This window comes from Rhamphochromis sp. 'chilingali', assembly GCF_963969265.1.
Source record: "Rhamphochromis sp. 'chilingali' genome assembly, chromosome: 2".
Lineage (NCBI taxonomy): Eukaryota > Metazoa > Chordata > Actinopteri > Cichliformes > Cichlidae > Rhamphochromis > Rhamphochromis sp. 'chilingali'.
The window spans coordinates 53,905,957-53,920,716 of record NC_137930.1 but is presented as its reverse complement, the minus strand read 5'-3'; the positions used below and the strand labels follow the sequence as shown (position 1 = coordinate 53,920,716).

The following is a 14,760-nucleotide window of genomic DNA, read 5'->3' as shown; positions in this document are numbered from 1 at the left end:
TGTTTTGGCATGTCTATAAGCATAATAGGGCATGTTTGTGTGTAGGTGGTGTGGACTGTGAGCCGGGAGAATCCCATGAACATGACGTGATTCTGTTTGGACGGTCTGAAGGAAGGAGGGAGCGTGTGGTGCTCGACACCCTTCCGTACTCTTCTTACAGGGTGAGATACACCAAAAACGGGGCATGCATAAACTTTGTTAGCCTGAAGCGCTCTGTCCGATTGAATAGCATTAGATTAACAGCTGTGAGGCATTTTGATAAGCGATTATCATTTTTAAAGTAAATATGTTGTTTACTTGTTTCAGCTTCACATCTACAGGATTTGCTGCCTGCGAGTCGTACAAAAAGTGACTATTTTTGTACCAAACTGCTTGACCAAAACAAGCAGTTTGATAGTTAGAAGTGGCCTTTTCTGACTTTTTTTAGACCAAGCAGTTAATCGACTGACTAAATAATTAGCAGATGAATCAAACGTAGAAACAGTCACAGTCACCGCCCTAATTTGAGCCTCCCCTGTGCTCTGCTCTCTTCACTGTATCCGCTATCTTTCTTCTCGCAGACTCCTGCAGTGGTATCTGTGGCCTTGCCGACTGAGCTGCAAACACCAGTCACCCAGTTCTGCTTGGAGCAGCGGTCACATGGCGGTGCCAACCGTCACGTGTGGGCCGTGGACTTCATGCAGCTGCTCCCCGTGCTGCCTGGCACCCACACACATGTTGCTCAGTTCTCCATCAACCTGGGCTGTGGCTCCTACCAGCCTGCCAACAGGTGTGACTCATTGTAAACTAGGCCAGGCGTATTGTGAATGTGAACATCTCCATTATTTTCAGTCAAATACATGAAATTTTGCAGCAACAAAGGAGTCTCACACATGCCAGGCCATGATGCATACATCAAACTAAAAGTTCTGTTTATTTAAATCAAACTGCAGCCCTCAGATGTATTTAAATGTGGAGTGAGGGATGGTGGACTTAACACCACGCACACTTACTTAGTTTTTACCTAATTTAAGTTAAGAGAAGCAATTTAGGTCACTAAGATGTCCTCTGATCCTTTTTATTTTAGTGTCAGTCTGGAATTTTCCACCAACCACGGTCGTTCCTGGTCTCTGCTCCATACTGAGTGTCTGCCAGAGCTCTGTGCAGGACCCCATCTACCTCACAGCACTATATACTCCTCCGACAACTACAGCGGGTATAAATCAGTGTGCATATCTCCATGTGTGCATCCTTGGGGGGGGTTCCTGTATTTCTTTCATCCTACTATTATTTGTCTGCACAGGTGGACCAGAATCTCTATTCCTCTGCCCAATGCCGCCCTGGCAGAGACAACCCGGTTTCGCTGGAAGCAGTCTGGCTCGGGAGCCGGCAACATGTGGGCTATAGACAATGGTATGAGCTGCACATAACGGCCAGATTTTTCTTATCACATGTTCCATTGAAGTATATATATATAGATTGTGTGCATGTGCCAATAGGGCATGATGGAAATATTAATTATGCAAATAATGTAACTCAACAATAAGCAATATAAATCAACATAATCAGAGCTGCTGTGCAAACTGTGCTGATATATGAAGTGCTGATGAAAATTACTCAGGATACCCTGCGATATATTTGGTGTCTGCACAAGTGTCATGAATAACCTTTATTTTAATTGTCCTTGTTCAGATGTGATATATCTTAGTGACCACACATTTGTGGTTTATGCTAACACCATTATACATGATGTGATTAGAGTATCTATTCATTTAGTATAGCAGATATTTATATATTTAATTGAATACACACATAAAAAGTTTACTCAAACTGCTACTGCAAACAAGTCCCATTACTTGGCAGCCACCTTGATTACGCCTCTGGGAAGTTACTTGGCTCTTTGGGGGACAGGGGGAGGACAACATGTCATCTGTAACTTTACAGAAATCTCAGATGGATTTCCATCTGAGATTCTTTGACGATTAATTACAATTAATTTGTTTCTCTTCAGTGTATTTCGGTCCAGCTTGCCTTCGTTTTTGCTCTGGAAGAGGACATTGTTCCCGCACCGGCTGCAAGTAAGGATCCACTTTTTATTAAACCAAATAAATCCAGAACGAGCCTGCTCATCCACATAATGCCTTACAGCACCATTAACCATTCAAAATTAATCAGATCGTCCATGTTATGTTTATGACTTATTAACGAATTTTCATTATTTCTGTCTTTTGTTCTCATTGTTATCGTTCACTCTTTTTTAAATATCTTGTGTATTGTCCCCTGTCTTTTTCTTTCTTTTCCCAGATGTGATCCGGGTTTCAGCGGTCCAGCTTGTGAGCTTGCTTCCCAGACTTTTCCAGCTTTTCTTTCTGAGGGTTTCTCCAGCCCACGCCTCTCCTCCTACCATACCTTCTCCTCACTTCGTGGGGCTGAGGTCAGCTTTGGCTGCGGTGTGCTTGCCAGCGGAAAGGCTCTGGTTTTCAACAGGGACAGCAGGAGACACTTGGTCACGGCTCCACTAGACAGTTCCCAAGCCAGGTAATTGTAGTACTTATATACAGCAGAGCAGAATGGAAATGCACTGCATATAGAAACATGAGCAGAGAAATCAGGGAGCACAAGTTTTGCCAGATTACTTTGGAAAACTGTGGCTTGTCTTCAGCAGGTGTGTGTACCTGTGATTGATACTGCAAATGTTCCAGGCAGCCATCTATTCTCCCTCCTCCTCTGCCCACCCCTCATTCCCTCATACTCTGTATTCCTGCGCTCCGAGATGGATTGTGATCATGGGGAGGACTGCAGATGAGAGTGGAGATGAAAATATGAGAGAGAATGATAGAGAGCGAACGATGGATTTAGATATGGCATCTGTGTTAGATTGATTATGCCTGTTGCGGCTCTGAGTGTGCCACCTGATGGCCATATTTAATGCCAGTTTCCTGGCTGATTGAGTGAACAGCTGCCTGGAAGAGGAAACTGCACTGCTAATGAAAGCACAGCTCAACCAGCAACAGAGAGCGGGGGGATGACTGGCAGCTCAAGACAGATGATGGAAATTATAATAAATTTTACATTAGTATAGATGAGGATATGTCTGCCAAAACACAAATAAACATAAGATGACAGAAACTCGCTCTGTATTGGGACTATTTACAGTTTACATGAATACATGGGTGTAAACTGTGACTCTCATTCACACTCTTGCTGAGTGTTTTTTTTTACCTGTCTCATTAAGTTTTCTCTTCATTCATTTAATCATCCCATCCATCATCCACCTCGCTCCCACCTCCTCACTCTACGAGTGTCTATTTATCTGCCTTTTTAACCAACTCTCTCTGCTCTTTGAACACACTCTTTGTGACCTAGGTTTCCTTTTTCTCTAATTTTTCAGTGTGCCCTCTTCTCTCTTTCTGTCATTTCCTTTTTGTACACTTGTTCTGTGCCGTTCACCGTGCTCCTTAACCAGTTGACCCTACTTGTTCTCGCTGTCATCTTTGATTCCCTGCAGGTATCTGCAGTTCACTCTTCGGCTGGGCAGTCGGAGCATCCTGAGCTCATGTCCTGCTCCAGACCAGCCAGGGGAGGGCGTCCTGCTGCATTACTCCTCAGACAACGGCATCACCTGGACCTTGCTGCAGCACTATGCATATCAGGGCTTCCATGAGCCAAGGTACTTCCTATATTTAAATCTTTTATTTTCTCATGAGTGTGTGTCTCTTTGTGCGAATGGTTTCAGTGACTCCATTAACACACGTATGTGCTGTCAATTTTGTGCTGGAGGTGTTTGCTGCTGGGACCCATTGAGACAGTTAGTGGCATCTTTGTGTGTAATGAAGAGTGGACAGGGTGGGCTGGGTTTCAGCTGTGTTCAGCTTATGTCACACAGCTCTTCATCTCCACTAGAGAGGTCAACAGAGGACAGTGATTCAGCAACTACCTAATGCCAGATATAAGTACTGTAACAACATACTTCTATCAGGGATAGCATTATATATTCGATTACAGATGCTTGATTGGATTTAGATCTCGGGAATTTGAAGGCCAAGTCAACACATCAAAGTCACTGTTGTGCTCTTCAAACCAAACGAAACAAACTGATGCTTCTAACACATGCAATTTGAGGACAAAACGTTCACTTGCTCCCTAATATATCCCACCCACTAACATGCGCCATGATGACGAGATAATCATGGTTTTTCACTTCACCTGTGAGTGGTCATAATGTTATGCCTGATCGGTGTATATGCTTGCATAAGATATCATGATATACTAATGATTGTTGAGAAAGAAAACATAGCAGCAGCATAACATCTGTATTTAAAAATCAAGGTTAGAAATAGAAATCCTGCCCATGCATTTTGTCCAAATGTACAAACAGCAGATGTGATTGTGTGGGCTCAAAATCCAAGTCAGACCTGAGTCACAGTTCAGTCAGCCTGTATGATTAATATCAGCTGACCAGCTTAGCTTTATGGACACTATATCCACATATGTATCACTTTACACTTGCTCGTTTGTGCCTGCGTACTGTTTATGTGAACTAACATCAGCAATGTTCAGTTTAGGGGGTTTTTTCTTGCTAAAGAATGAACACGTACAGAAGTGTGAACATGACAAACAGTAATATATTATTTAATTCTGTGACAGTAGTTATTAATTATCCTTCAGATCATTAATTCTAAATCATGCCTGAGTTTTTTTTTTTCTGCTATCTCAGCTTTTAACAAGCTATAGGTAGTCGCGTTGCAAACACGCACATCTATTAACCGTTTCCCTTCCTTCATCAGGATTGTGTCTGTCGAACTCCCATCCGGCGCTCGCAAATTCGGCGTGCAGTTCCGCTGGTGGCAGCCGTACCACTCGGGCCGTGGCCACGACGTGTGGGCCCTGGATGAAATCAGCATGACTTCTGTGCTGTTCAACACCATAAGTCTTGACTTCAGCAACGTGCTGGACGTCACCCAGAGTCTTGGTTTCTATCTCGGCCATGTCCAGCCGTACTGTCAGCATGACTGGACCCTCAGGTGCATAATGCTCTTTTGCATTAATACATTAGTCTTTGCTTGGTATTTGAAGAGATTAATTTCCACTCGGTTCAAAAATGTCTGAATACCTTAATTACACTTCACAATGGTCATTTATAACTCTGGTGGTATAAAAATAATTTACTCTTTAAATTTTGTCAAGATTCTCTTTATTTCTACAAACAGTATTATAGCATTAGAGCATATATATGGTTTGTATAAGGATTTCTTTTCTCCGTGTCATACTCTAGTTTCTCTGGTGAGCCCAGTCCTGGCTCCAGTATCCGCTATGTGGAAACTCAATCAATGCAGATCGGAGCCTCCTACAGTCTCCAGTTTTCACTGGTCATGGGGTGTGGCCGCGAGCCCTCCCCTCACATTGACACTCAAGTGCGACTGGAGTTCTCCACCAATCATGGTCTCACCTGGCACCTGGTGAAAGAGGTAAGGAGACTGAAGCACAGTCACCTTTATTTCCCCATGTTTTAACAGTAGCTTTTGCTATCACAGGCTGGTGCACATGCAGTATCTGTTTGTGACTAAAACTTGAGATAGTCATCCCAGAGAAAGACACGGAAGCATCATTTATTCATGATCATGAATATTGATCTACTCATTACAGTCCTGGTAATAATATGTAAATAATGTCTTTAAATGTGGTACTTTGTCTCAGATGAGAAATTATCACAATTACTTTTAATCATCCCACTATCACCAAATACACGGCAATACTTGAATCAGCAAGCAGATTATCTTCCTATGATTCAACAAAGATTTTCAGTGATCATAACTGGCTCATAAATATTCATAAAGCACCAAAGTATCTGCCAAGACTTTTATTGCTTTTGGAATTGAATAGAGCATAATGAGCCCTCTATCAGTGAATTTTCTCTAATTCTCCCATGTGCATGAAAATGCAGTCGTTTGGCAAGTGCACAATGTAACTCAGTGAATGTCCTGTACAGTTAATCCTTTGCTTGTGTTCAAGGTCAGAGATACTCTAATCCTCCATTAGCCTTTTATATTTATATATTGTGTGAAAGATGAAGCTTTGGGCTGTAACTGCAGCTGTTTTTGAAGAATTTTACTACGAAGCGCAGTCCGCAATGGAAAAATTCCTTCTCTGTAATTGCTGTTAGTCAGTGCTCCCCCCCGTCGGCTGTATGAGTAAAAATGTGTAGTAAGAAGCTGCTCATTTCTTTTGCACAGGCCTGTCTACCTGGCATGCCAAGCTGCTCTGAGTTTACAGCACCCAGTGTCTACCACCCATCAGAGTTCAAAGACTGGAGACGCATAACCCTTTCTCTGCCTCAGAAGACATGGTAAGGATCACATGTAGAGACATAGAAGAACATTTTTACAAATTGCCCTTTGGGAAAAAAATTCTCTGATGATAATTTCATGCTTTCTTTGCATTTCATAAGCATGCAGTGCCATGAATGCAGTCAGAACCATAACATACAGCAGAAAATCAGAATACTGCAAAGCGCCCATACTTATTACCCTTAATGCTTTTCCATGTAGACATGGACATGCATCTGCAGCTGTGCACGTCTATAATGTTGTATAAAGACAGAAAAAGAAAGCAACACATGAGGATTTGTTAAAACCCATGTATAGCAATTAATACGACAATTCATTTTACAGCATTGCAAACAGAACACTTCTTCACGCCCTCAACATTAACACAAATGTGTTTTCTCAATTGTTTGTTGTAGCCACCAAAAATTGGCTTATGAGTCATTTTTATCTGGAATGCAGTCAACAAGAAAACAAAAGTTAGCATGGCTGTCCTTCTCCAGCTTAATTGCAGAGCTGTGCAGACATGAAGCGATTCTACAGGCGTGATCAAGCTCTTTGTGTTTACTAATTATAGTGATGTAGCCGAAGCCTCAAAAGCTTGTGTTGTCAAGAGGGGTGTGCGCTTAAATACAGCCAGTTCCTAGCAGATAATTTTACCTGACGTGAGGTGGACAGTGTTGGCACACTTTTTCAGTCTGGTTCAATACTTTTTGTCTGGTAAAAAATGAAATCATCCCAAACAAGTTATCTAATGATATGGGGGAGTTCTCCGTCATTTGCTTCACACCGTACAGTACCAGTGTTAACTCTATAAACTGGTGTTGACTGCCTAGTGTAATATGTACTATACAAAGACTGCAATTTCATTGCATTAGGCTTGGAAGACATATTTGATAAAGAACCGCTCGGTTTAATATGAATTCAAGCAAGTCCCATAGTGAATCAGTCACCCAGTACCAAATAAGAGAAATAAATATATTGTTAAAGCCTTAGCTCACACATATATCACCTCAAGTAATCACGTAAACCTTCCACACCGAGCACTGTGACCTCCACCTCCATTTCATTCTGCTTCCCAGCTCCTAAATAAAGGTGGTCTAATCTCCTGCAGGGTGTGATGACAGGTCAAAGGGTCATGGCAGTAAATGATAATAAAACAGTCGAGGTCAGGTGAGAAAGATCATGAGGTGGTCTCAGTTGATTTGGGTCACTAACACATCAGACGAAGGAACCGCTCTGCTATATAATCCCCAATATAACTGCCTATCTGCGCTAGCTTCTGCTACCACTCATCATTTCTGTACATACAGCATATAGTAAACCCCCACCGAAACATTTGCCAACACATCGCACACATCCACAATTTACCTTCCACATGGAGAACGTGTAATGTTATTGCCCTCTCTGTGACATTACTGCAGAACACACACATAGACACATACACTGGAATGTGCACATTTAAGTTAATCTTGACCTTGCAAAATACATTAAATCTACAGTTGTCTGCGCCAAGAAGCAAACTGTGATTGATATGCTTTTTCAGACCCATTTTATGCATTTTTTTAACAATCAGTGACCTTTCTAATCATTTTGCTCGATCAGCCAGGTACACAAATACCATATTGCCATTTTTCCCCCTTCCATTTACAGGCATTATCTTTGGTATAAACAGTATAAACATTTTACAGCTATGAAACATTCAGGATGCTTTCTGTGTTCAGGTCCAGTGCAACACGGTTCCGCTGGATCCAGAGCTACTACGGAGAGCAGGATGAGTGGGCCCTGGATGACATCTACATTGGCCAGCAGTGTCCTAACATGTGTCATGGGCATGGCTGGTGTGACCATGGCCATTGCAGGTCAGACGTGCAATAAACTGACTACATTCTTCATACCTCTCAGTAGCACTGTCATGTCTGAGTGTGGGCAGGCAGGAAGAGAGGACCCAAAATGCAGGACTCACTGAGGCGGAAGTAATTCAAAACACACAGCTTTATTGCTGGTAAGAAGCAGAACAGAAAAACACTAACTAAACTGGAAGAACGGAATAAGTAGGCAGGAAGGCTGGCTGGCAAACGGAGCACACAGAGGAAGCGAGGGTGAACAGACGTTAACGATGCGACACCGAGTAGGGGAAGACACAGACACTAAATACAAGAGGTGAACGGAGCAAAGAGGAAACAGCTGGGAGACACGGCTGATGTTGATTACACTGACGAGACAGGGAGAGCACAAAGCTGAACGCACTGACAAAGGACACAGACCTACAAAATAAAACAGGAAGCACACGCCAGACAGAGACAGACTCGTAAACAGGCATAATGACGTCATGGACAAACAGAGGGACATACGGGCAGAGAAGACTAAGCACAGGCAACCTAAACCAAACATAAGGGCAAGATAACAAAACCTAAACCAGAAATAATCATCATCGTCATCAACATCATCATCAGATAACTAAAGAATCAGAATATAATTGTAATCAAAACAGTATCACCAGAGAATAACTAATCCATAATGCAAAAATAAACCAAAACATAAGAAACTCAAAATGCTGGGTCGACCCGACCCAGGACCGTGACAAGCACCATTCCACTGGTGTTTTGTTAAAATCTGTATTAAAGTTTGAATAAAAACGTTCAAGCACTCACTTCTCTTACAGGTGTGATGATGGATTCTCTGGAACAGACTGCCAGCCCTCCTCCCCACTCTCCTCTAGCGTACTTTCTGACTTTGAGTCCCAGGATGCACTGCTCGCCACATGGCAAGAGGTGATAGGTGGAGAGGTGGTTACGCCTGACATGGGCTGTGGTGTGGTTTCTTCTGGATCATCCTTGTACTTCAGCAAGGTAGAAATACATTAAATTAACTTCTTGTGGTTTTTGCTCAGTTTACTTTTGGGGTAAAATTAAAGTAAAATTAAAACATTTGTAGTAGAACAAACATTGTAAAAAAAAAACCTTCCTAACACTGCAAGAATGTAGCATTTAATTTCTTCATTTTCAGCGCCCATTAGAAAGAACTCTGAGACACATTCTGTTATTGTCTTGTGTATTTAATCTAGATCTAAATCTAGATCCAGATTAAAAGTGTAGTTAATTTGTTTTTATTAAAATAATCACTTCAGAGATATGTGTAAAACTTGGCATACGCTATCCATTTCCCGATTACTTTCTAGTGTTTGCTGCCAAAAATTCCTACCCTTTGAACTCTGATTACCTCTGCTCTGCTCGAAAATATTTTTTTATTTAATTATTCAATAGCTCTGAGAAGTATTGCACATGCTTTTGATTTGATTGGACAGAGGAGATTCACAATTTTCAGGCAGCTGCACATCGCTTGTTTCACATATTGCGGCAGCCAAAAATTAGTGTCCACAGCTGGAACATTGCTTTAGCAAACAACGTCTCCTCATTCCAAGTTTGCTTACGAAGAAAATGGCAACAGATTTCCCATCTTCAACATATAATTATATATTGATTACTGGATCACAACTGGCTCCAGATACCATGTGTGGGATATATCTGATCCATCCATTCGTTTTCTTAACCACTTTTCCCGTTCAGGGCAGGAGGCGTGGCCTATCTCAGCTGTAATGGAAAGGCAGGGGTACACCTTGAGCAGGTTTCCAGTCTTTTGAAGGGCTAAAACAGAGAGACACACACTCACTTTCACACTAAGAGCCAATTTAAAGTAATCAGTTCACTTAATAAGCATGTGTCTGGACTGTGGGAGCAAGCTGGAGTACCCAGGAGTACCCACCCTTGTTTTAAAATTATGTCAGACTGTAAAGTGTGTTTCTAGCTGATCTTCCCACACTTAATATGTATTCATTTATTTGGATGTTCCTCTCAGGCTGGGCTTAGGCAGCTTGTGAGCTGGGACCTGGACACTGAATGGGCAGAGTTTGTCCAGTTCTACCTGCGGGTGGGTGGAGACTGGGCGGAGTGTAACCAGGCAGACAGCAGGGAGGAAGGAGTTCTCCTGCAGTACAGCAATGATGGAGGCATCAGCTGGGGCCTCATTGCTGAGATGTACTTTACTGACTTCACCAAGCCTCGGTGAGAAACCTGCAGAGGAAGAAAGGAGGACAGAGCTCATGAAGTGTTTGGTGGATGTCTTATAGAAAAAGAAACATGTGTAACCTGTCTCCCCTCTTTTGCAGCTTTGTGCATTACGAGCTTCCCTTGACCTCTAAAACCCCCTCCACAAGGTTTCGTTGGTGGCAGCCTCTTCACTCGGGGGAAGGCTATGACCAGTGGGCAATCGATGATGTCATAATTTTGTCAGAGAGGGAGAAACACATCATCCCTATGGCTAATCCTACTCTGCCGCAGGTCAGGAATCATCTTAAGGTGTTATTCTAGTAACTTTTAATTTGTGCTGTGAACGTGTATAGCAGCTATGGCTTATTCTTAATATGTACTAGAACATGTCAGCCAAAAAATATTAGCACAAAACAGAAAAATAAATCTGGTATCTTCTGTTTCTGAAGAACTTCTACGAGAAACCAGCATTCGACTACCCCCTGAACCAGATGAGTGTCTGGCTGATGCTAGGTAATGAAGGCATGGAGAGAGAAAACAACAACAGCTTCTGTGCCCCAACTCCCTCTGCTATGGTGTTCGGGCGCTCTGATGGGGACAGGGTGGCTGTCACCAGGGACCTGGCTCTGCGCCCTGGCTACACCCTCCAGTTTAAAGTAGGTGGAAACTGCAGAAATTAAAATGTAAAAGTTGGATGACATTAAGAAAGACATTTCAGGACACAGTGGTGGGTTGCAAAGCGGCTTGTAGCGAAGTACCCACTGTAGGAATGTTAAACCAACTTAAAGCAAATGTGAGATTTCCTAAGATGTGCAATTTTTCCCCTCTACTCCATCCATGCCAGCTGAACATCGGCTGTGAATCAGAGTTCAGTGCTTCTGCACCAGTGCTGCTGCAGTACTCCCATGATGCTGGTCGCACCTGGGCCCTGGTGAGAGAGGGCTGTTACCCAGGCACCCCGGGGGCTGGGGTCTGTGAGGGCAGCGGTCGTGAGCTGAGAGAACCAGCTGTCTACAACACTGGAGATTATGAACAGTGGACCAGGGTCACTGTGGTTATACCACGTAATGTTGCAGCCAGGTAACTATGGTAACAGGCATGTAATATGAGATGCAAAGCTGTACTACTGGGGGGGGGGGGTTCTTTAGGGGGGTTGGGAGGAGGGGGGGTGATTTGTTTTAACATATTTTTAGACTGAAAATATTTGAGAATATTGAAAACTCCAATTAAAATGGCTTCACCTGCCTAATTTTCTAGTAAAACAAGGTTCCGGTGGTTCCAGGAGAGTAGTGTGTACAGAGATGCTCCACCCTTTGCTCTGGATGGGGTCTACATCTCTGAGCCCTGTCCAAACCACTGTGGAGGACATGGTGATTGCATCTCTGGAGTCTGCTTCTGTGATATGGGATACACAGGTAAGGTAGAATTATAGAAAGGAAATTAAAAGAAAGGAAAGACAAAGAAATTTCAGGGCTTTTTTTTGTTTATTTAAACTTTATTGTCTTCATATTTTTCACAGTGGAGCAGGATAGTTGTGTCCCGTCTGTGGCTAGTCCCACAGAGCTCACTGAGGGCTTTGAGGGAAAACTGAGCCCACTTTGGCAGAGTCTCAGTGGGGGACACATCGGAGGAGGCTGTGGCATCATTGGTGAGGGCAAGGCCCTTTACTTTAACAGTCCTGGAAGGAGAGAAGCACGTACAGTTCCTCTAGACACCACCAACACACGGTGAGAGGAAAACTACAAATCCCTTTAATAATAATAATGGATTGCATTTATATAGCGCTTTTCAGGGCCCTCAAAGCACTTTACAATTCCACTATTCATTCACTCTCACATTCACACACTGGTAGAGGCAAGCTACAGTTGTAGCCACAGCTGCCCTGGGGCAGACTGACAGAAGCCAGGCTGCCATATCGCGCCATCGGCCCTTCTGGCCATCATCAGTAGGTGAAGTGTCTTGCCCAAGGACACAACGACCGAGACTGTCCGAGCCGGGGCTCAAACCGGCAGCCTTCCGGTTACAAGACGACCTGCCAACTCTTTGAGCCACGATCGCCCTTTAACCCTTTATCACCCAAGAATCAAACAGGCCGCCTGGACTAATTTTTTTAATTTTAGCTGTAAAATTACAAAATAATTCTCATTTATCAGGGCCGATGGTTGGAAAAAGAAAGGGGCTAAACACTCAAGACAGTTTAATGTGTAAAAATGTTGGAATATGAAATTCACTTTTGTTAATCTTTGCATACAGGTTGGTTCAATTCTACATCCGAATTGGCAGCAAGAGTTTAGGACCCACTTGCACCAGGCCTCGCTCCCGCAATGAAGGTAATTTTCAATCGACAGAAGCCATATGTCAGTGCTTCATGTGTTGTGTTGAGGCCCTCTGCTGGATCCACGTGGCTTGTCCTTAACAGTGCAGTCTGTAGAGAGAGCAACTCCACATCTGCTCTGATCACTTTACCACCGGCCTGTCTCCATCTGTTCCTTCTTGCTCAGTCTTTGATCAGCCTTGTGATCCAACCAGAGCTGTGCAGCTACAGATCTGATCTGTGCTATCTGTTCTGTCCATCAGCCAGCACACTGTGCATTTTTAGCCTGCAGCATTGCCAAAGGTTCAGTTTGTTCATTTCTGCTGTGTCAGATCCAACACTGCCAGCCTCCTAAACAGTTTGTCTGTTATCCTCAGGGCTGCCATTACATTATTTTGTGTTTCATTCATTTAAAAGGATCCATTCACTTTCTTGTGTGCTTTAGGTGTCATTGTCCAGTTTTCCACCAACAATGGAGTCCAGTGGCAGTTCCTGAGGGAACTGGATTTTAGTTCCTTCTTGGAGCCCCAGGTAGTGACCATTGAGCTGCCACCTCCAGCAAAGACCTCCTATACAGTGTTCCGGTGGTGGCAACCACAGCAAGGTTAGTGTGCTGACTCAGGAAAACACAGCACAAAACTGCCATATTATTAGAGAAGAAATTTGATTGGTTGATTTCTTTTTCATTTTCATTTTTTGTCCCCTTTGTTGTAGGGAAACACTCTGCCCAGTGGGCTCTGGATGATGTTCTGATTGGTATGAACGACAGCTCTAGGACAGGTTTTCACGACAAGTTCGACGGCACAACCCCTCTGAGGCACAACTGGTACCGCATTCAAGGTGGGGAGGTGACCGTGGACTGTTTGTCTTTGGACACGGCTCTTACCTTCAACTCTGAGGCCATTGACAGTGAGTCACTCAATCGTAGTGCCAGTCCTAAGCACATACACACATTTAGTTGGAGAAACACTCTTATGATTGCAGAGTTGTTGTTTTAATTGGAAGACTGTGTAAGAAACTGTATGCATGTTAAAAGAAGACTTAAGCAGCTGCTACACCAACTTTGTCAAGAGCTCCCTCAGTAAAACGCTACAAAGTCTTTGAAGCTGCTGTGTTTGTAGTGCGAATATTTCGAAGTGCGTGAATGCAAAGCAAAAGAGCTGCACTACTCAGTTGCACAAGAAGAAATGGAAAGACGTTGAAATATTAAACAACTGGAACGCATATAGTACACATTGTGATTATGATTAAGCTCATCCAATATATCGCGGACTTACTGAACATTCCTACTCACAAGTGCCTCAAACAAGCCACACAAGTAGCAGTGCAGGGACATCACAGCATATTTTATACACAACAGACTGAAATTGAATCACCCATTTACTGTGGCGCCATGGGTCCTGCATTATTAATGAGAGCAAACCTGATTGAACATCCTGCCTATTATTTATGCTTGCACCATGCTGTGAGCGGATTTACACGTAGCAGATTTACAAATAGTACATTACAACTGGGCCATTCATTACACGGCCACAGCAAGAGCAATTTGGCAACGCATCTATAAACATAAAGCTCCTGTGTGCCTGTGCGAACACATGAAACACTGATTGTCAAGCTCTTTTCTCAAAACATGACCACATTTCAACATCTACCTATTGGAATTTTTACATAAGTAATCTTTATACAATATGATAACTAAATATAATTCACAACATTTTGACATTTACAGACACTGAAAAAAATTAGTATAAGGAACTGGATACATGTAACGTTGTTCTTATACTATGCTTACAGAGAAACCCAGATATGCAGAAAGCTGGGACTTTGAGGTCACAGGCTCTTCATTCCTGCAGTTTGAGCTGAGCATGGGCTGCAGTAAGTCCACCTCCTTTTCCCACGGTGTGCGACTGGAGTACTCCACAGACTGTGGTCGCCACTGGTCTCTCATCACACCAGAGTGTGTGCCCCCAGCCATCGGCTGTGCTGGATATACTCAGAGTTCCATCTATACATCAACGCAGTACAAACACTGGAGGAGGATCACCGTCTACCTGCCTAGTGCAGCTAAGTATGTGTTTTTATGTTCTAAAACACA

At 43.2% G+C, this 14,760-nt stretch overlaps 1 protein-coding gene across 2 annotated transcripts in view; it reads left to right on the top strand.

Moving 5' to 3' along the window:
- reln (reelin) overlaps positions 1–14,760 on the top strand; it is a 103,828-nt gene that overhangs the window by 72,520 nt on the left and 16,548 nt on the right. For both annotated transcript variants that reach the window (XM_080875776.1, XM_080875775.1), the window contains exons 13-34: positions 46–161; positions 561–769; positions 1,067–1,195; positions 1,283–1,392; positions 1,991–2,057; positions 2,284–2,517; positions 3,488–3,649; positions 4,767–5,003; positions 5,255–5,447; positions 6,213–6,325; positions 8,027–8,164; positions 8,968–9,154; positions 10,161–10,366; positions 10,471–10,642; positions 10,801–11,007; positions 11,196–11,431; positions 11,609–11,766; positions 11,871–12,078; positions 12,605–12,681; positions 13,111–13,269; positions 13,380–13,574; positions 14,460–14,733. In XM_080875776.1, the coding sequence (XP_080731902.1) occupies positions 46–161; positions 561–769; positions 1,067–1,195; positions 1,283–1,392; positions 1,991–2,057; positions 2,284–2,517; positions 3,488–3,649; positions 4,767–5,003; positions 5,255–5,447; positions 6,213–6,325; positions 8,027–8,164; positions 8,968–9,154; positions 10,161–10,366; positions 10,471–10,642; positions 10,801–11,007; positions 11,196–11,431; positions 11,609–11,766; positions 11,871–12,078; positions 12,605–12,681; positions 13,111–13,269; positions 13,380–13,574; positions 14,460–14,733 (3,787 nt within the window). The remainder of the gene's footprint in view (positions 1–45; positions 162–560; positions 770–1,066; positions 1,196–1,282; positions 1,393–1,990; positions 2,058–2,283; positions 2,518–3,487; positions 3,650–4,766; positions 5,004–5,254; positions 5,448–6,212; positions 6,326–8,026; positions 8,165–8,967; positions 9,155–10,160; positions 10,367–10,470; positions 10,643–10,800; positions 11,008–11,195; positions 11,432–11,608; positions 11,767–11,870; positions 12,079–12,604; positions 12,682–13,110; positions 13,270–13,379; positions 13,575–14,459; positions 14,734–14,760) is intronic.